This window comes from Chenopodium album, chromosome 14 (genome assembly GCF_948465745.1).
Source record: "Chenopodium album chromosome 14, dcCheAlbu1.1, whole genome shotgun sequence".
NCBI classification, from domain to species: domain Eukaryota; kingdom Viridiplantae; phylum Streptophyta; class Magnoliopsida; order Caryophyllales; family Amaranthaceae; genus Chenopodium; species Chenopodium album.
In genome coordinates, this window is record NC_137847.1 from 38,371,563 (window position 1) to 38,394,505 (window position 22,943).

A 22,943-nucleotide genomic window follows, 5' to 3' on the forward strand; every position below is an offset into this window, starting at 1 on the left:
ATGGATGATAGGTACTTTTATGAAGATGATGAAAGTTACAATGAGCATTCTAGATTGGATGCTCTAGAAAGGAACACTAGTACAAAACTAACCTAAGGTAACACCACATGGTATCACTTTCAAGGCTATAACTTAACTAAGTTATAAGTAACACTATTGTAACACTTTGACATTATGTAACACTTGATTGTAACAATTTAATATTAAGTAACACTTGATTGTAACACTTTTTATTAAGTAACACTTGATCGTAACACTTTGATATTAAATAACACTTGATTGTAACACTTTGATATTAAGTAGTGAAGAATAATACCAATAAAGATTTTCTAAACCTCAATAATAATAAAAAAAAAAAAACAAAAAAAAATCGGTGTCCAAAGATGTTTACAAAAAACTTATAAGCTCAGGATGGATTGAATAAAAAAACACCCTTTATCAAACAAAGTGATCATCCAGTCATTTTATCTTAATTTATAGTCTTTCCTCATTTTATTCATTCCATCCAGTCGACACCCCTCCCTTTCTTTGTCTTTCCTCGTCGACGCCGCGCAACCACTACCTCCTCTACCTTAAGTCGAAGTCGCACCATCAACACCTCAATTGTAAGTTCTCTGTTTTATTTTCAGTTTAGGGTTATTTATTTGTTTTAATTTATGATTTTGGGGATTTGGTTTTTTTTTTTTCTTTTTTTTTTTTTTTTTTTTTTTTTTTTTTTTTTTTTAAAAAAAAAATTAGATACAAATAAACGATGATTTTGTGAATTTGGGGATTTCTTTTTTGCATTGCAATTACTTGGTTTTCATTTCTTGCTACTTGGTGCTGTGAATTTGTAAGGATTAGGGTTCAAAATTTGGATTTGGACTGAAATTGTTAGGACTAGGGTTCAAATTTTGGGTTAGTATTAAAACAGAAGGATGAAGGTGATGATTAAGCGTTCCATGGAGCGGGATGATGAAGGGGTTTTGTACTTTTGTGGTTTTGGAGCGCCTCATCTTGATTTGAAATATTAACTTTTAATAAGCAAGGTGGTTCGTTTGACGGCGGGTCGAATTCGTCTTTGGAGAATGGGAGTTCAAGTTTATTACCAGTGATGTCGATGATGGGAATGGGAAGGACAGGGATGGGAAATTATAATGGGTTTAAGCAGAATCTGAATTATCATAATTATAGTTATAAATCTATAATCATAATCATGATAATCGTAATAATCATAATGATTATAATCATTTTAGTAATGGTGGGAATGATTATCTTGGATCTTTCTCTGTTATATTTAATGAGAAAGGTATAAACTTTTCTGATTTCACTAAATTGAGTTTCTAATGAATTTGATTTTGTGTGAAAGTTTTGAGTTGTTAGATTATTGACTAGAATTGTGATAATGGCTAGAGTTGATCTGAAAGTATATGTCAGATACCAAGATTCGACCCGCCGTCAAACTAACCACCTTGGTAGTTTAATAAAAAGAAGCAAAGAAAAAAAAACCATCACTCTGTATTTTAAGTCTTAACTTTTACTTGAATTTGGCTTTTTAGTACTCTGCCGTGTAGAGCAACTAGTGATTTACTTTCTTTCTTAGTTTAAACATGATTAAGATTGCTTTGGGTTAGATGAATGGTAATCTAGAATACACTAGTTAATTTTTTGTGCCTAATTCTATTGAGTAAGTAGAATATCATCTATCCTTTTCATTACCTCTTTGTTGCCAGCTAAAATTTATGCTTTCATTATGATGGAGTTTAATTTCTCTTTTTTCCTTTGCCTTCCCTATCCCTTTACTCATGAGCGATCCACAAACACTAATCGCATTGAAATCTTAAGTTGGTGAAGTTGTTGTAATTGTTTTCAAAATCAACACACGAATAGTCGAATAGTAGTTCTAGTTCAATTTACACTGTCAATGTATGATCCACTAGTTCAAATTACATTATCCATGTGTGATCCGAGTATGCAATTGCTTATCTAGTTGCTTGGCTTGTTTTAGTAACTTTGATTATGTTTGTTGGAGTAAGGATACTGTGTATCACCTGTCATATTGAAGTGTCACTGTCTTGCAAACTGTGATAGAGTTTTGGTAGCAGCTATTTATGGAATCTAAGATCAATAATGTGTCAATTGTTTTAAAATGATTATTCATTTGCTTTATAGTCCTCGGGAATTAAGTTTGATAGACTTCTTGAATTCTTGGAGAATAGAAGAAGTCCTAGAAGAAGGAGAAGTCCAAGTGGAGACGATGGTTCGCACTCTCCTCACCGGAGAAGGAAACACCACCAACAACGGCACCATGAGAACAACCGTGACACAGACATCTAGTTGGAATTTTCGGATTTTGAAAGTAATCTTGATCCTAATGAATTTCTTGATTGGGTTAGCATTATGGAGAAATTGTTTGATTGCAAAGGCTATAATGATGAAAAACATTGTAAATTGGCCGTCATTAAGCTTAAGAAACATGCATCTTTGCGGTATGAGAATTTTAAGAATCGTAGGAGGATTGATGGAAAAACAAAATCACATCTTGGGAGAAATTGAAGAAACACATGAGTCGAGCTTTTGTTCCTAGAGATTATTTGCATGATGTTTCTCTTAGGTTTAATGCTCTAAATCAACGATCTATGTTGGTGGAGAATTATACAAGGGAGTTTGAAAAACCCCCGCTTTGAAAGGGCTGGTAAATCATCGGCTACACAACCATTGCCGTCTTGCCATTCCGAGTTATTCATTCACACTTATAAGTCTATGACTTGTTGTTGTGAATGTTATCTCTCTATTTTGAGTGGGATTGAAGAGGTCCCGAAACATAAGATTGCTAGGAACATTGGTTGTCTTGAGAGGAAGCTAAGGCAAAAGGTTAATGTTCATGACAATGGAAGTTTTTATCATGTGGTGCAAAAGGTTTTGAAGTTTGAGAAGTATGACAAGATGAGTAGTGTTAGTGGTAATTCTAATCCTACCTTCAAAAAAGCTTTTGCTTCAATAGGTGAAACACACAAACCTTTGCCAACTATGATGGAAGAGGCTATGTGCAAATTTGAAGCTCCTATATTTGATGAAGAAGTATTTACACCACATTCTCTTATTGATCACCAAAGAGACTATGGTGCACCAATCTATGATGAAGAAGTAGTGTTTGATGTCGAGTCAACAAATTGCAAAGAGGCATTACCCATGATCTTGAATGAAGTAAACATGGAGTCCACATTTTATGTTGATGATTCTTTGTCTTTGGCTCATGAGAATCTCTTAAGTGAGGTATATAATCCTACTCCTCTCTTATCTTCTTCTAGTGAAGTTTTTGACACTTACGTTATTGAGAGTTGTGATGATTACTCCATTGATCATGAATTGAACGAAGAGTTTAAGTTGGATATTGTGAAAACTTCTTTGAATGAGCATGGTGATTGTTCAATAACTTCCGACTCTTATGAATGTCTTGTGTTTGATTCTTGTTTACCATATTTTCATGTTGGTAAAAGTGTTGCTAGACAACAATTTGAAAGGATTTCTTTGTTCTATGGTGTGTTGTTTGGACGTACATCTTGCATTGGTTCCACATTTGGTGTTGGATTTTCTTTCAATGATGTTTTTCAATGTGATTCTACACTATTCTTTGGGTCATCAAGTGTTGGTCAACCTCCATGGTTGTCTTATTGCTCTTGTTGTGGTTTCTTAGGTAAAAGAATCAATAATGTGAATGGTGATAATTTTCCCTTCTTGTTCAACATAATGATTCAACTTATTCTACTTCTCATGTTGCTTGAGTTCGTCATCTTTGTATTTGATCTGGGTAGATACATTGGTTGAATGTTGTTTTTGTAAAGTCAAGTAGGATTTATTGTTTGTCATTATTGAAAGGTTTGGTTTGAGTTTTATGTCACCTCTAGGAATTAAGGGCAATTCCTTTTGAAGAGGAGGTGTTTGATGGGGGTGCATGGAACATGGTGGAGGAAGTTGAAGACGTGCTACGTGTTATGACACGTAGCCGTGCTAAACTCCTTGGTGGTCACCTCTTGGCACTAGTGGAAAAATCTTCATTTGTAACGCCTCATTTGTAACGGGCATAATTAAATTTGTTACAAAAGGTTATTCGTAACGAGCAATATTTAGGGCCAATACAAATAACTACTATTTGTAACGGGCGAAACTTTGCCCGTTATAAATAACTGCTATTTGTAACAGACGAAAATTTGACCGATACAAATACTGCTCTATTTGTAACAAGCAAATGAAGTCCGGGGGTTGACTATCATCAAATTTGACTAAGTTTTGTTTTTTCTTAGAATAAAGATCCAAGGATTCCATGTGTTAGCCAAGAAAAAAACTTATCGATGTATGATACAACTACTTCATTCAGCCAAATCTCCTTTGTTACAAAGAATTTTCAGCTGATTCAAGTTGAAAGTGAAAGTAGAGTCCAAGAACTTTCCAACAACAGGGCACATGCCAAATTTGAGCAAGAAATGAAGAAGTTATAAATGTTTGAAGTTGCTTCCAGGTAGTTGCGAGGAGCGCCCACTCCCCTAATAGCTCCTTACAATGGAGCGCCCGCTCCTATGGGCATCACTTGAAGTTCAGTAGTGAGGAGCGCCCGCTCCTACCCTTTAGAGCGGGCGCTCCCAAGGTCCAGTTTCTAACGAACAACTTCTTTTCTTTTTGCTAGGTTTTAATCTCTTAGGCTTTCATTTATAATCCAAGGGTTGTGATTTAAGAACTTTAGGGTTTGTTTGTAAAACCTTTAAATAGGGCTAAGATTTCTTTATGGATGAACTTTTGCTTAATTTTGAAAACAACGAGATTTTCTCTCTCTACCCATATCTTTGTGATTAATTGCTTTTTTTGTGATTGCTACTTTGTAATCTTTGTGGTTGCACCTTAATCCTAGCTTTACTTTGTGTTAGCTTCGATTAAGAACCCCTATTTCATATATCTTGGTGATTGTTGAGATAGGTTTATCTTATTTTGTTGATTTGAAATTGTTGTTAGTTGATTTCTACCCCTCTTTTCTTGGTTATTTTATAAAAACTGAGGAGTGGGCCGTGCCGTGAACACGGTTTCAAGAATCCAGCACGAACTCACGGGCGGCACGGTAGTTTGTCTTGCCAGCACGACACGCCAGGCACGGCCCGACACGGCCATAAAATAACATAATTAATAATAAAGAACTATAATAAAAATTAAGAATAAAGAAAATTTGTCTGGAAGGGACAAATATGTTCACTATTTTGTTTGGAATGACTTTATATATTTAAAGTGGTCTAAAAGAACCTTATAAGTTTATTTTGTTGTTTCCCGGGGGGCCTTGAGGACGGAATCCGGCAATAATTGACTTTTTTCTCCTACGTTGACATCTCACGTGACCTTAAAAATTAACCTCATTTTCTTTTTTTCCACGATTTTTCTCCAATTCCTCCTCCTCTCTCTTTTAATCCCCAAATGACAAAAATCAAAATAAGGGAATTTGAGGGAAGTCATGGAGAGAAAAAAAAAAAACAGAAAAGGGGGTCATTTTGTAAGGTCACATGAGAGGTCAACGTCGGAGAAAAGTCAATTATTGTTGGATTTCGGCCTCAAAGGTCCCCCCAAACAACAAAATCAACTTATAAGGTCCTTTTAGACCACTTTAAACATATAAGGTCTTTCAAGACAAAATAATGAACATATATGTCCCTTCTAGACAAATTTTCCTAAGGATAATATAATAATTAAAAAAAACATAAACATAAATTGATAAAATTATTTAAATAGTATATCTATTTTAGAAGTTTGAAAAACAATTTAAAAAAATAATTAAAAATATTATGGGCGGCATGTTGCCCGACACGACACGACACGCCATGCACTGCGCCGTGGGCTGGGGTGTGTAATGGCGGCCCGACACGACACTCCACGTCAAGATGGAGGTACGACACGGTACAACACGAGCCACCACCAAATACGACGAGGCACGATCTCCAACGACCTAGCATGGCACGTTGCCCACCTCTATTGTGCACTTGGATGCACTAAACAATACGATGATACCCATGTTAAATTAAAAAAAAAAACGGGTATGAATTTGCTCAGTTCTCATACCTTGCATAAGCATTACCCTCGTAAAATTGAAGCGAAGGGAAAAAAATGGCAAAGAGAGCTTCAAAATCTACTACTTCAAATTCAATCAATGGTGAAACAACTAATACAACGCCTAAAAGGTATTTCTCCTTCACTTAATGGTCCCCTCAATCTCAGCTGCTTAACAATACTCCATTAAGCAATTATTATACTTCATGTTAATTGGTTTTCTATTTTTTTTTTTGTTATTTTAGAAAATTACATTCAGGATAAAATTATCACAAAATTCCTTGAGAAAATCGAGGGATGAAGAGGAAGGTGAGAAAGAAGAAAGACCCAGTTCATCAAAGAGGTCAAAATCGTCTTTAAAGAAGAAAAAAATTGATCCCAATAAACCCAAGAAGCCACCTACTGCATTTTTCTTCTTGTTGTAAATTCCTATCCTTTTTTCTCTGTTAATTTCTTTTCATTTCTACTTGTGTTTATTATATGTGTTTTAACTCTGTATAAATCATTTTGGGGTGATTTTAAGTTGTGTATGAGTTTATTGGTATGAAGGTTTGTGAGTGAAATTAGGCCAAACAATGGAAAAATTGACATTTATATGAAATTTGGTAATTAACTAAGGAATTTTATTATGCCTATGTTGTTTGTTTGTGAACTCCAATGTGCTAATTATTGTATTTTAGATGGTAAGTAACGTAACGTGTTAATGATAAATTTGGTAGTGTAAGCTACGTTACTTGGACTCGGGTTCCCATGTCTGCACGGGTACGTGTCCAAGCATCCAACTCGGCTATTTTGTGAAAAAATTTCTATGATATTGAACTAAAAGTGAAATGTCCCAGTGTCATACCCATATGTCCGAGGATCCGACAGGGGTACGTGAGGTGAAATGAAGAGTGCGAATAACATAGAGTGTAAGTAGAAAATTGAAAATTTAATAGTTCTACTGTCGCTATGGTTGAGTAATAATATTTGTTTGTCTAAAATAATATTTGCCTCGTAATGTAGCTTTTGATGATGTATCTTGTAGTGTATTCTTATGTGGTGTTTTATGCTTGGAATATGGTGTGTATGATCTGCCTTAATGGCTGGTCGTTGCTCCCCTTTTATAGGCCTTTTTGTGGTAGAAATTCGGTTGAGGAAGATAAGGATGACTTCTTTGATTTTAGGAGGTTGTTTGTTGACTTCAAGACTTGGTCCCTTGATGAATGTGGACTTGGTTAGGCTCCATATCCATTGTAACAACTTCATTGAGTGGTTAAAGGCTGCCAGAAATTCTCTCCTTGATTATAGGATCCACTAGTAACAACATTGACTTGTTCCGCAGCTTTCTGGCGTCGCACTGCGAGACGCGTCATGGTTGGACGTCGGGCGTCAGCGTCAGTGTCATCTTCTGACGTCGTATGACCGAAGGACGTCGGAGGCCACTGGAGGTCGTTAGACTTCGCTGTAGTTGCCGGGCGTCAAGTATTGACGTCCGTCACTAAGGTGCGTCGTCACTAAGGTGCGTCATTGACATTAGCTATTGCTTGGAAATGGACATTAGTTTCCTTGGCATTCCCCATCTTATTTACCCTTGAACACCAAGACTCGTCTAACATACGGCCGTCTTGGTCATAGGACAACACTTAGGCCTTTACTTTGTGTCGTGAGAATTTCGCCCATAACAGTGATGTTCTTATTGGTATGTAGGGAGAGCCTATACTGATATGATACCTGCCCTTGATTTTTCAACATGTCATTTAAGTAAAGCAAATAATACATTGTGTGCACCCACTAGGTAACGAAAAAAAAGCAATAACTAATACAAAACCTTTATTAACTAAGATATACAATTAACAATAAGTGACAAAATTAAGCGTAGAAACACAGAATTAGGCGAGTGAAAGAAAAAACGAATTCAAAAGAAGCTTGAAATTCTTATTGCAAATGACTAGCCTACTGTGGATCGTAAAACTCGCATTAGTTAAAGCAGAAAGTTTAATGTATTAGTTAGCAAATAGAAAAAACCTACTAGTGCCTGCCTATACTACTGCTACATTTGCCAGCACCTTCGAACAACAGATACTAACAAACTCTAATTTTACTTTAATCAACATCTCTTATATTTTTGAGCATATGAAAGTGCATGAAAATGGTTTGCCCTTATGTTATGGCTTACACCAGATAAGTCAGAAGAATCATTGCTCAAAATGTCAAAGTTAGACCCTATTCGGCAACATGTAGCTATAGCCTGTAGGGATACCCGTTAGTTGTGGATCTGAGGTAGTAGATGTTGGTTGTGTTATTGTAAGCTATAACAAGTTGTTAGCTGTGAAAATTGATGATTAAATTATAGTGTTCGCGGTATTATTATTAAGAACAATGTTATCGGGTTAGGGGAATTATAGGTTTATAGAGTGAATATGATGGCTTGGTCATGTGGATGTCTCTGACACTATCATTCACTTATGCAGAGATTATTTACCTGACTATCATATCTGATGCCTTTTTAATTTGATTAGTTATGTGTTTTGGAAAAGTGCTAAATTTATTTGAAACTCTTTAGTCTTTACTTACTTTGGTACTCTATCTCTCAAGGGAAGACTTCAGAAGAGGATATCAGGATGAGAATCCAGAGGTTAAATCTATGCGTGATGTATGTAACTGATATATTTCATATTTTCTGTTTTGTGTTTTCAGTTTTAAATGCTTTTACTTGTGAATTTGAGTCACATTGAAATGCTTCTGACAACAGATTGGAAAAGCTTGTGGAGAGAAATGGAAGATTATGACTTATGAGGTAATGCAAGTTTGAATCTTCAGCAAAAATTTTTGTACTGCATTTTAAATTACTACTTCGATTTGTATGTTGTATTCCTATAAAAAAGTTTGTTTTTACAGCTTATTGGTGTAATGTGAAATATATATGACTTAATTTTTTTTTTTTTTTATAGAAAAAGTGTAACTCAGTGATTGTTTGGGGTGATGGTTCACCTAAGGCATAATTTAGAGTGTCTAGTGCATGTAGCTCATTTCTGACAAACAAAGAAGCCATTGACAGCACCACCGTTTAACTGTAGCAATTAAAATGAGACGGAGAGAATAAGTTAAAAGTAAAAGATGACTTAAGTACGATGCAGTTTACTGAATGAGCTTGAAGATTATTATTGTTGGTGAGTTATCGCTTAAGTTAGGGTCTGGTGAGGTTTATTCAAGGGTGACGACTTACCACATTGACTGATGTCCATCTTTCCATTTGATTTAAAAATATTTTCATATATTTGTGAAATCGTCATATTCCAATGTCTTCATTTCTAATTTGATCTCTTGGAATATTTTGTTCTGTGATATTTCTGTTTGTAAGGTGCTAAAAAAGTGAAAAGGGAGGAAATTTCAATCTCTTCTGGAAAATAACATGAAAAGGCTATTTCCATGTCCTGCAATTTCCTACTGTTGGTGTGTAATGTGTATGCATATCTTTTTCCCTGCATTTGCAATGCTATGATCATTGCTTTTTTGTCGATATTACGTAGTATATACTTTTACTATCACTTTTCAATCATAAGTTTCCTGCTACAGTTGGTTAGGGACCTTAGGGTTAATAAAGTAACACATTAATGTTTCCATAAGTCACCCAATGCAGGATCTATATCGTTAAACAAATGTTGCAGAGGGTCACTTCCTCAAGTTTGACGTTGTCACAGATTCTTGCAATATGTATTTCTGGCTGGCATCTTTATTTTGTCAGCTTCCATGTGCGATGCTTTTAGCCTATGTCAAATCGGAAATAGGGCCAATAAGATCTTACAGAACTGATGCCTAAACAGAGCTAAGTAGTGAATTGGAAAAAAAAGTTTCAATTTATGCCTTCTTTGGTCATCTCAAGGCGATGCGTAGAGAATTTGTTTTTTCACTGTTACTAGAAGTTCGGGATATCGAGTTGTATGTAGAGAGTGAGTCAGAAAACATAAACTTTGGATTGACTTCTGTTCTGTTCTGGCTCTTACACTTCACCAATGTAGAAACTTCTACTGTCTCGACCCCCCAACTCAGCCCACAAGGGTCTGAGGAGAGGGTGAAATGAAGCAAATGTCATATATGTTTGGTATGTATTGGCAGTTATTGGTCAAAATTTTAAAACTATACCCCCTTTGTTCCTTTTTAAAGACCCTATCTCTCCAAAGCACAGGTTTTCGACGAGTACTACAAAGCTGTATATGAAATAATGTAGTGGGAATAGTTGTATCGTTCTTAGGGGAAGTGATAGAGGGATTCTGATTGTTAAGAGAAAAAAAAAAAAAAATAGGTAACCCAAAATGAGAAATTGGTCTTTATATGAGATGAGTTTACTTTTTAGAGATATGGGGTCTTTATTTAGGGACGTAGATAATATATTTCTTAAATGAGTTGCTGATGATAGGATGAAATTGGTGATTGAATTATTGCTTTTCAGGTACTCCTTACTGTGATCTGTCCTTGCTTCTTTGCCATAAATGCATGACAATTGTGTTGTTTATTTGGTTTAATCAGGAAAAAGTGAAGTACTATGATATAGCAACTGAAAAACGAGCTAAGTTTGACAAGGCAATGGCAGAATACATCAGAAGAAAGGTATACTTTCTCTTATACAGCCATTCCTGTGTCTGTCCTTACTTTCAAGTTTATGTAAATTTGGATTTCGTTGTGCCATAATATAGCATTGTATTTTCTTACAGGAGAGTGGCGAGGGTGCAGAATCTGAGAATTCAGAATTAGAGTTCGATCTTGAATAACAAATTGTAGAAGTGAAAAGTCAGATGATATGCGCAGGAGCAGTAAATTGGTGCCAATTATGTCAGAATGTCAGGTGAGGTTGGTAAGCTAGGAAGAAAAAATGTACATTGACTTGTAAGCGGTTAGTGAAGCTCTGTCTGTTAGATATGTATATGATTTTTGTGCAGATTATTATTTCGTATTAATCAGAACCAATGGTGTGGTTATGTAGTAAGGACATGTCATTAATGAGTGAAAAATTCATTGGGTGACCAATATTTCCTTGCTAATTCATGTCTTGAACCATGTTTTATGGTTTTGATGATCAAGATTCGAATATTTGATCTTGTTCTGAAGGCATAGAGTCTGAATTCTTATCAAGGATTTGCTTCTTTTATGTCTTGAAGATCAGTGTGCCAAATTTGGGGTTCTGGCCATTATGGGTCTAACATATTTGTCTTGAATGTCTTCAAAGATGCTACTTCATTCGAGAATTATGTGCCATATATGACTTTGTGGTAGATTCTTATCAATTCCTGCAATTTTTTGTTCCTATTTTATACTCCATACTTAACATACAAAGTGATATGCATTAAAATTACATGTTAAGATAAAGTAGGAATGATTTATCCATAAATTTCATATTATGATGTTTTGGTATTTAATTATGGGCAAGGAGAGTTTTGGATTCTACTGTCGAATGTAGCATCTCTGTTTTTAGGCTTGTTTTGTTTTGTTACAATTATGTATTAGGATTTCTGACAGCAGTATTATTTAGTGATAGGGCCTTTACTGTACAAAAGGCTAATGAGAAACAAAAAGGAATATGATTAATTACTTTTAAAAAATTAATCGTATGTTAGTTGTTGATTAGTGAAAAGCAAGAATAAAAGAGTAATTTTGAGGATGTAAAACAAGAAGCATACCCCAAAAAGCCAGCTAGACTAACTTTTCGTATCGGCAAAAAGTCCACTTTTTAGCCAACCAAATAGCCCATTGCGAAATATTTCCTCCGTTAGCATTTATTTGCAACACATCACTTTGACACGTATTTTAAGAAAGATATTAGATTAGGTAAACGAACAAATTAATTGACAAAATTTTACCACCAATAAGAAAGAAGTGATAAGCTGCTATGGTTTAAGTTTTATAACTTAATTTGTCCGTTTACCTTACCTAATCACTTTCTAAAAAATCGTGTCTAAAAGGTGTGTTGCAAGTTTTAAAAATAAGAGGAGGTATTTATTTTGGTTGTTTAATGATGTTAAAAAGCCGACGGCTAATGAAAAAGCTTGCTAAAAGTTACTTTGTATTTACCAGACGCCTATAACGAATCTCTTGTACTCCATATGAGGATAAAGAACCTGGGTCATGCAAATACTATCTTAATTATAATGCGATGCTCTCTTTGCCTGGAGACCCAAATTAGTTGTCATATTATTTGGTTCTTCGTGCTGATTATATATGTACAAATATGATTCTACCATAAGAGACCCTTTTTTATGATAAACAAGTCATTTCCACTTTCCCCTATCATTCAGCTCAATAACAAGAGTTGCGGAGATTTGACATTAAACCAACACTATTATTAAAAGAAAATTGACAACTTTTCCCAACATCCTAGTCAGAGAACAATTTTATCACTAAAGATTGATATCCATACTCTATATTATAATCTGGTAACCTTGATATGTGTATGAAGTTGCTGTCTCATTCCTTACGCAGTTGCTCCTAATAGTAATGACTAATTTTGCTAGGCTAATCCAAAACCTGAAACTTTGTCTCTCAATGATGATATACTAGGCAATGCTAATCACAGCCACTTCAAAGTTTTCTCTTGCTCCAGATTCGCTTGCTTCTGAGATGAGGCCAGTGCATCAGCAAGACTTCGAACTTCAGCGATCATTGCCACCACATCATTAAGCTTGTTAACAGCAGAGCCAACACCCTGTTTTTTTAAGAGAAACAAATAATTAATAATGTCAGAAAATTTCTCCCTAATCTCAAGAACACTGTCAAAAGAGTGAAGATTTCTGACAAAATGGAGTAAGGTTGACTTACGACACCAGCAGCCCCTGCTGTTATGGCCATTGGAACAGTAACAGCGCTTAAGCCAGAAGAACACATGACAGGAATTGTAACTGCTCGGGATATTGAATATGCAGCTGCTAACGTGGGTGTTGCCTGAAATTATGACAGTTTAGGCCACCAGCAATTTAGTTTTCATGATACATGCCTTTTGGTGTTCATTTTGCTGCACTAAAGTTTATAATGATGAGATTCTACCTTCTCAATCAAACCCAAAACCCCAGGTTTTGAGGGTGTTGAACATTTCCCCCCTTCTGTCTGGATAACATCAGCACCTTCGAGCTGCAGGAGTTCTGCTAGCCTGGCCTGTTATGATCGATCATCAACAGCAGAAGCAACGGACATAATTAAAGTAAGACGATTGAAATAAAGGCTATATTTCTCATTAACACACAAAATAGTTTCATTTATTTACCTGCTCAGGGAGGCTTAGTGTGTGCGGCACAGTGACTGATAAGGTCACATTTGGGAGGATTTGTTTAGTTTCCTTTGTCAACTTCAAAATCTGCATGATAAAATGTGATTACAGTCGCAACAAAAGTTTCGAAATTAAAATGAAGAAGGAAGTTAGACAGAAATATCAAAATTCTGTTGATGATTTCCGATTCAGAACATTATTGACAGTACCTCTTCAGGAGAGAAAATCCTGCCCATCTCATAAAATGAGTCGTAATTTCCGAGTTCTACCTGCAACAGCCATCAAGCATTGTTTGTTCAGTGCTTCCCCTTGGGAGGTTAAACAGTTGTATTTGCAATTTTTTGCTTTTGTTTGTGTAATGGAAAGAAATGGCTTGGAGATTTTGCAAAGATAACAGACCATTGTTGCACCGGCTTCAACAGCAGCTAGGAATGCTGAGGGATCTACAGAAGAAACACAAACCTGCGAAGATGTAGCTACTAATTGTTAATAAGAGCTTCAAGAACTGAGGTTTTTGACAATTATTCCGTTAGTAGGCGATTGATTACCGGAAGGGATGTTAAGCTGACAGCAAGTTTCACCAACTCGGGATTGCAGGCAATATCAATATGAGTTGCTCCTCCCTGCATGTGTATATTAGTATCAAACCTAAGAAACAAGCTAATTCACTGCATATGCTCACTTAACTTGGCTAATGGAGACGATTATGATTAGTGTTTATTTTATTACCTTATCTGCTGCAGTCACAACAGAAGCTACATTGTTCCTGTCCAAATTCTGCAAACCAGAGATAATCTACGAAAAAAAAAAAAAAAAGAAAAAAAAAGTGTATTAATTTGATAGTTTTGTCACAAATGCTTGTTTTGTTAGAAATTAGTTGTCACATTATTCGAACCTCCCATAATAGAATAGCTATATAACAACATTCAATCAAAAACCATTACTATTGTAAAAAAGATGACTAAATTTCCTAGTATGAGAATACAGCAGTATTTCATTATAGCACTCTGCATACATGACAATTAATTCGAGACAGAGAGAATATACCTTAAGAGCTCTATTGTGGTGAAAATCCTTCAAAACAGCTTCTTTGGTAGATGAGAGAAGTGCTGTAGTAGTAGTACAAGTACGAGTAAAAGAGATTTGAGGTTTAGACTTACGAGTAGTGTAAAGAGGATTACTGTGAGTAGGTTTCAAAAGGAGGTGGTGTTGAGAAGGAGAAGAAAGACCCATTTGAAGAGACATTGCCATCTTCTTTGGTTTCAGTTTAGTGGAAAGAGAAGGGGTGAAGATAGAAGAGGTCTAAGAGATAAGAAATATGTTTTTGGCTGTTTTCTATACCTCAAAACTTCTCCACTTGTAATAGTAATATCTTAGCTTGTGTTGATCTTTTGCCTGGAACATTGCGCTTAGATGTGTCAATTTGGATGATCGGATTGGATTTGGTGAGGTCGGATTGGGTCAGATCAAGTTAATATTTAAAGTTGAGTTATACTAAATTATTATATTCATGCGAGTCAAAATCTAAATCGAATGTTTTTTGGATTCGTTTCAGATCGGGTCCGATCGAGGTTGGTTTTGACCCATCTAATTGCAAGTAGCAGAATTGGATTATATAAATAACACTGTTTGCAAGAAATTACCTTCTCAAAGATCCTAGCAACTAAATACTTTAAACAAAAATTAATTTTGCGAAAACAATCTTACCATACATTCTAGCTTAGCATTGACCCACCCGTTCTAGTCACGTGACCTTTATAAATTCGATTTCCACCCTTCTTCTAATTCTCCATTAATTTCCAATACAACAAATTTTCAGTTAAAGTATAAGTTCAATTTTTATCTTTGGATAACTTTTTTCTTGCTTCACTCTACCTCCTTCCCAAATTCACATGCTCTCTTCATCTTATACTCTATGATCCTCCCATCAATTCTTAGTTGGATAAATAAAATATTAAACCTACCAACATTGCATAACAAAACTTAAACTTATAGGAGAATTAGTAAGGTGGGTAATAATAAAATAAGGGTATGATTTATTTATTGTTCAAGTAGGCAAAGGAATAAGACCCTTATTAATACTAATAACTAATTGAAGAATAGTAAGGGGGTGTTGGTATCCTATTTTGTAGGCAAAGGAAGGACCCTTAGTAGGATTTAAGCAACTTCTCATCTATTTACTTCTTCCCCCCTTTTTTTTCCTTTATTAAAAATTGGAGTAAACAATATTTTTGGTACGAGCACCAATCGACACATGCAAGTCAACGTCTGAAATTTGTCATTTAATAAAGTCAACCAGTACACGATACCATTTTTTAAACCACACACGAGACCATTTAAAGCAATAGTGTTAATAGTCTTAGCTAGTCTTAGTCATGCATTCCACTCATGTGTGCGCAACAACACTGCTGGGCCTTGCCAAATGTCGACTCGCATCGTGATTGTGCGGCTGCTATCGTGGAATGTTGGTGTACACTATGACACAAGGTCTGTGGCATTGCTATGGTCAAATTAGCTTTGCCATGCCACATAAGCTTTTAAGCTAATTATCATTTTAGCTCCAATGGCTAGCTAATAACTTATTGTTTAAATGGACCACACCTCCTTAATTTATGTTGATAAATTTCATTTTATTATTCTAATTTGTTTTATTTTAGCAAGTTTTTTTTATCAAGCAATCAGCCTGACAAAGCTAATTTGGTTGACCAAGCTGATTGCATTTTTAAACTCAAATGATAAAGTTAGTAGCTAGAGATTATTTAATATTGAAAGCAAGTTCCTAGATACAACCATTGGAGTTGCTCTCAAAGGCCTTACCTTGACATCTAGCCTATGATGCGAGGCTATAAGCCATCGTTCGTGACTGTGTGTGTCATCAAGCCATACGTCTCGACTCGTATTTTGACATTGGGCTTTTACTTGGCACATCTAAGCCCAACGTCCAATGCTTTGCTCATGATATTATTGAACAAAGTATTTGGCCTTTCGCCTAATCCGTTTAATTGATCAATTTGTGCTTTAGATGTGACTCAATAGGTTGAATTAAGATTACATAAGTTGTGATGAGACTAACTAAATAATATTCTCACGCATCAAAAGTGGTCGCCAACTAGGCATTTGGATAAATTGATCTCATTGAACAATTAGCTCCGTAAGTATTTTAACCAACTATTAATCTATTATGCCGAAGGGCACATTGTCTTCACTCCCTATGTTTATTTCTATTAACATTATTCATAATTTTCAATGCGCATATAAATGAAAAAAAATATTTTAAATACATGTTATTATAACTCGTTTATTTAAGGTCATATTGTGAAACTGCACTACGAGGCAGATTAAACGATGTCACACATAATATATTTTCTTATGTACTTTGGATTAATGTATTTTATTTTGTTGTGGAATATATATAAAGATTTTTAAAAATAAGACAACAACAAAGAATGGCATAATTAATGTTAAACAATACAAAATTGGTGTAAATTGATATTTGTGAATTGATAATCTCATTTATAAGAAATAGGTAACATGTATTTATCAGTAAACATCAAACTATAGCTCATTCATAACCTATTATGTATATGATTTTCCTAAATACAGTGTATAAAGGTGAACATTGTTATGCATGCATTAAGTTTTAGGGGGCGTTTTGTATCAAATTAGTATAGGTAACGGATTGGAAACAAATTAGGGGGGAAAGGGTAATATATAGTATTACCCTTACTAGTTACTTTAGTGATTAACCAAACGGATTCAAACGGAAACAGTAATCTGTTTCCGTTTCCTTCCCTATGAAAAGCCCATACCAAACACCCCCTTAGTACTTAATATATATGTTAACAAGTTCTTCTTATTAGAGTAACACCGCGTTGATGATACTAATTATGGCGCATTCATAATTTTCAACTTTCTCAATAATAATAATAAAATAAAATAAAATAAATAAATCAAGTTTCTCCATAACAACAAATCACATCCCTATCTCCGTTAAAGGTTTTTTTGAACAATTGTAAGTTGATTTTTTCAATCTCATATGATTATTTGTGTTTTGGCTTCCATATATATAGTCAATCTTGCTCCTATTATGTGCCCTTAGATTTGGGAAAATGAGTCATAATAACACCCATCAAACCCATAAATCTGATGAAATATGTTATGCCGATATAATCAATCATAACCAACTTTGGGGATTGAATGTTTATCCTCTAAAGGAACCGGTTCCACATCTCGTACTACAGATGGCTGTAGCCATTGGCATCAATCATGGCCTCCTTCTCCTTTGTCAACGTTTTGGTCAACCTCGGATTGTATCTTATATTATGGTATGAGATATTTTCATCAATTTTTTTTTTTTTTGTTTATTATGCTACTTTTCTACGAATTGATTTTTGTTTTCCTTCTGAAAAAGCAAATAATTTAAAAAATGCAATATTATTTAAGTTTTCTTATCTTATATAGTATATAATAACAATGAATCAAATAAATTCCAATAATTTTTTAAAGAATATTCGTCTTTCTATTACCAACAATAATTATTTGTCAATTAATGAAGTTAAATACTCCGTATTATATTTTTGTTTTTACATTATTTAAGTCCTTAATATTCTTCTTTACGTAAGGGAAATTTTTTTAGAAGGTAAAATTACCTTAAGGAAATGATGAAGATTTAAATATTGTACTCCTATTAATGTTTTTTTAAATAATTGTCTTTTATTTTGAAATTTCAAATAATGGTGTTGTATGGATTAGTAGATGAATTTTTACTATACTTCATATTTCATTTGTTTTAAAACTAATAGCATTTTTTTATGCATGTCTAATGCATGATGCTAATTATAACTATAATCTTCTTCTCACAGACATCTTTAACACTTAGTCCATCTCTTTTGAATCAAATCCATTATCAACTCAAAGAATTAATACTACCATCAAAATCATTCACCATTCTAAAGGCGCTAGCAAATTTGGGGCTTCTTTATGCAACATTTATCAAAGCTCTACAAGTATATCCAACTCCGATTTCTCATTGTAGAACCAAGATGTTATACCTCTCTTTCTTAGTAGTCTTCTTTCCTTTTGTGATTGGATGTGCCTTGTATATATTGCTAATCAAGGAAGGCAAAACATCTTACATTGTTGGGATCGTGAGCATATATTGGGGCACTACTATAACCGCGACAGGATTTACAAGTTTGGCTCCGATATTAACTAATTTTAAGCTATTGTGCACACGCTTGGGACAAGAAGCACTATTTGTAGGCTTATTGAATAACTTCTGCACTTGGGTTCTCATTAATATTACTACAGCTCTCTCAGCGTCTCCCAATGACCGCAACAGTATTAACATAGTATCCACATGTTACATCTTATTCCTTATGGTACTCTACTTAGTGTTTTGTTGTACAGCAATCAAACCCGCCATATTGAAGATTACGGCTAATGTACCAGAGGGTGAAAAGTATAGCAATTTTGTGGTGCATATGATATTGTTTTTGGTCTTGGCTTGTGGGCTTCTAACAGACTACCTTGGTTGTCATTTCATCTTTGGCGCATATGTATTGGGAAGAATTATTCCTCCGGGAAATCTAGCCAAAACATTGATAGAGAAGATGGAAGATTGTGTTGACGGTGTTTTGATGCCTCTCTATTTTGTGGTGTTAGGAATAGGGGTGGATATCTCCATAATCTTGGTAAATTCCAAATACGTTTTGGTTGTAATATTGGCAGTTGCAACTAAAGTTTTATGCACTCTTCTAATTGGATTCTTCTGCAATGTACCACTTGTTGACGGCTTTCCGTTAGGGATTCTCCTAAGTACTAAGGGGTTCTTTCCATTAGTCCTCCTTAATATTGGACGTCAACGAAAGGTAAATCAATCAATCATCAATAACCTATATTATATACTAAAAGACACATCATTAATGACACATGTCATTTCTTAATAGGTCCTTTTTTTGTTGAAAAAATTTAATTATAGTATAAAATCACATACAAAAAAATAATTTTTTTATATAAGTTAGTAACAAAGATAACTACTTAAATAAAAAAGATTTAATATACATTTTCACTCAAATATTTATGACTAAATAGAAAATATAAACATTCACATAAAGTAGTGTGTATATATTCATTAATTTTTTAATTTTATTTTATTATTATTTTTTTTTTTTTTGTAAAATAACCAATTATACTTGAAAAAGTTGATATTAATTTTTTAAAATTAGCGTGCATGACACGGGACCTAAACTAGTAATTTATAAGATGTACCTTCTATAGGTTAACTCGAAGATGTAATTACTTACTATACAATAAATTTTGCATTTTTTTTTACAGATTTTATCAGGTGACTCTTATACATTGCTCTTCGTCACAATATTTTTGTCAACAATTTTGGTGGAACCTATAATGAAAATCATTTGCAAGCGTATAGGAAAAACTCCTCAATTGTATGATCAGAGAAGTTTACAAGGAGCAAATTTTTCAGAAAAGCTTAAGTTAATCACTTGTATCCATAGCACAAGGAATGTCCGCAGCATCATAAACCTCTTAGAGATTTCAAACATTACGGTCCAACACCCTGCATCAGTTCATGTAACCCACCTTATTGAACTTTTAGGTCATGCCCCCGCGATGCTTGTTGAACATGAATCTCAAGGGTCTTTCTTTTGGAACCTTGGTTCCAAGCTTTTCTGTGATCGAGGAAGGGCTGAGTCGGACCAGATAATCAAGGAGTTCAATGAATATACTGATCAACATGATAACTCTACATCATCTTTAAAAGTATTTACAGTTGTGTCTCCTATTAATACAATGCATGAGGATATATGCAGTCTTGCCGAGGATAAGCATGCATCCCTTATAATCCTTCCATTTCATAAACAACAAGGGGTGGATGGAAAGTTAGAAGACACTAACATAGAATTTGGAGGTGTGAACCAAAATGTGCTAGATGTGGCTCCGTGTTCTGTTGCTTTACTCGTGGATCGTGGATTAAGAGTGGATTCCATGTCTTCCTCTTCTGAACTATATAGTGATGATGGACAAGGTTGTGAACAAGTTCAAATTGCAATGATCTACATAGGTGGCTGTGATGATCGCGAAGCCTTGACATATGCTTGGAGGATGGCAGGCCATTCCTCTGTTAACCTCACAGTGATTCGATTTCTAGAAGGTGAAAAATTAAGTGATATTGATCAACCTATAGACTATTTAGATTTTGGTGATAGTGATGTTGAGGTTGAAAACCTTACTATATCAGCACAAAAGTCAAGGGAAATCCAAGTTGATAATGAATTTCTAATGGATTTTCAAGAGCAAACTAGTTATGACAGATCGATATGCTACCTTGAAAAATTTATTAATTGTCCAGGGGAAATTATTACTTCATTGAGGGAAATGGGTCATGATTTTGATTTGTATATGGTAGGAAAAGGTCAATCAAGGTTATCTTTTCCGACAATAGGTTTAGTTAAGTGGAGTGAGTTTAAAGAGTTGGGACCTATCGGAGACATTTTGATAACATCTGAATTCACCTCTACTGCATCAGTGCTTGTCATGCAGCAATATTCGAATAAATTGAGTCAAAAAAAATTTGTAGTTAAGTCTAGTGAAGAAGAAAAAGTGACTATTATTAGTTCTTAGAAATAACAATGATTTGGTTTGTTAGATCATATTTGAATATGTCTAACTGTATTTGATATATTTATTATCAAGTTGTGTGAGATGTGGATGTTCCTTGTACTCTTAAGTTTCATATTACTTGACTTTATTAGTATTTAAAAAAAAAAAAAAAAATTGCTTATGGCTGAAAGAGTAAAACTCATCACGTGTCTAAAATTTTAGAGCCTCTAAAATTTGGTGAATGCAGCCATGTAGGGATCAAATTTGGTGATATAATAAGTATGTGCAGGGATCAAAGTGCAATATTTATTTAGGATTATAAACAAAGATGAAATCTAATGTTTGTGGATTTCTGTTTTTTGTTTTTTGGTATTTTAAAATCATATGATATATCATGTAATTAATATATAAAGCTAAACTTTTAGCCATGTCACAACATTGCGATACTTGGGGTTTCAACTTTTCATCAAGTGTCGCGCCACGTTGGATAGATTTAAATAGACTTTATAAGGTTAAGATAAAAAAAATTAGTTTAGAATTCTATTTGGATAGAATTTTATGATAAAATTGTTAGTTTAGAGTTTTATTATCGATAAAATACCAATATTTTAAATGTACAAATTGAATTATAATTTTATTCAAAAAAAATTATTAGATTATAATTCTCAAAAATTGTCATATAAATTTATTTTTTATATCATAATGTTTTTTAGAGCGAAAGAAATAGTTCAAAGCGTAAAACATCCATTTATAATATATATTAATCGGTTAAAATTATATACTTCACAATCTAATAGAATGGATACCTGTCAATTAGGGTTGGGTTATGAAACATCTCGAATTGGATCACTTCAGGTTATGAGTTAAGAAATGTTCAACCCTTGCCCAAATTTTTGGGTTCGGGTCAATCCAACGTGCTTTGAACATTTATTTTATTTAGTTTATTTTTTGCTATTTTTTATAATTTTTTTACTGTATTAAAACGAACATTTTCACTAACATTATTATTAGTCATTACATGTCTATTAGATAGCAAATCGTTAGAAAAACACATCAATTCCTAACTATTTTTGTAATGATATATTTTAAATTTTGACATATAGATTATAAATTTATCTTAAAATTCAATAAACAACCCGAGCATCGCACCGGCACAAAACTAGTGGTATAATATAACTATTATGTAAAGCTAAACTTTTGTAATGCCACGTTGGATAGATTTAAATAGATTTCATAAGATAAAAATGTTAGTTTAGAATTCTATTTGGATGAATTTTTGGATAAAATTGTTAGTTTAGAGTTTTATTTTTGATAAAATACCAATATTTCAGATGTACAAATTGAATTATAATTTTATTCAAAAAAAATTATTAGATTATAATTTTCAAAAATTATCATATAAATTTATTTTTTATATCATAATATTTTTTGGAGCGAAGGAAATAGTTCAAAGCGTAAAACATACTTTTATAATATATACTAATCGGTTAAAATAATATACTTCACAATCTAATATATTTTATTACTATGTAGACCTGTCAATTAGGGTTGGCTCATGAGTCATCTCGGATTAGATTACTTCAGGTAACGAGTCAAGAAATGTTCAACCCTTGCCCAAAGTTTTGGGTTCGGATCAACCCAACGGGTTTCGAATATTTATTTAATTTAATTTTTGCTAATTTTTATTTTTTTAATGTATTAAATTGAACATTTCCACTGACATCATTATTAGTCATTATATGCCTACTAGATAGCAAATTGTAACAAAAGCACATCGATTCCTAACTAATTTTGTATCAATGATATATTTTAAAATTTGATATATAGGTTAAAAATTTATTATAAAATTCAATAAACAACCCGGGCATCGCATGGGGCACAAAACTAGTATGTTACATAATGATTCAAAAATTGGTCATATTTATTGAAATCATGATAATTTTAAAAACCGACAACAGAAAATTGAAAACACTTTTTTCTTGTTTTCTATATTTGGTTTTTGTTTTAAAAAAAATAGAAA

General features: G+C 33.7%; 2 protein-coding genes and 1 pseudogene across 2 annotated transcripts; 2 read left to right on the forward strand and 1 right to left on the reverse strand.

Moving 5' to 3' along the window:
- Positions 1-11,191, forward strand: LOC145578025 (uncharacterized). The gene is made up of 7 exons (XM_081635432.1): positions 1-79; positions 481-605; positions 6,309-6,484; positions 8,641-8,698; positions 8,798-8,842; positions 10,573-10,653; positions 10,758-11,191. The coding sequence occupies exons 1-7, from the start codon at positions 1-3 to the stop codon at positions 10,812-10,814; spliced, it is 621 nt and encodes a 206-aa protein (XP_081491558.1). The 3' UTR covers positions 10,815-11,191.
- Positions 11,192-12,358: 1,167 nt separating this feature from the next.
- On the reverse strand, positions 12,359-14,633 carry LOC145579214 (uncharacterized protein ycf23-like). Its single transcript, XM_081636462.1, has 9 exons — positions 14,348-14,633; positions 14,030-14,095; positions 13,849-13,923; positions 13,700-13,762; positions 13,510-13,569; positions 13,298-13,387; positions 13,081-13,188; positions 12,856-12,978; positions 12,359-12,742 (listed from the first exon to the last, which is right to left on the reverse strand). Exons 1-9 carry the CDS (start codon positions 14,549-14,551, stop codon positions 12,608-12,610), a joined length of 924 nt encoding a protein of 307 aa, XP_081492588.1. The 5' UTR covers positions 14,552-14,633; the 3' UTR covers positions 12,359-12,607.
- Positions 14,634-18,678: 4,045 nt separating this feature from the next.
- On the forward strand, positions 18,679-20,944 carry LOC145578026 (cation/H(+) antiporter 15 pseudogene; annotated as a pseudogene).
- The last annotated feature ends 1,999 nt before the right edge of the window (positions 20,945-22,943 follow it).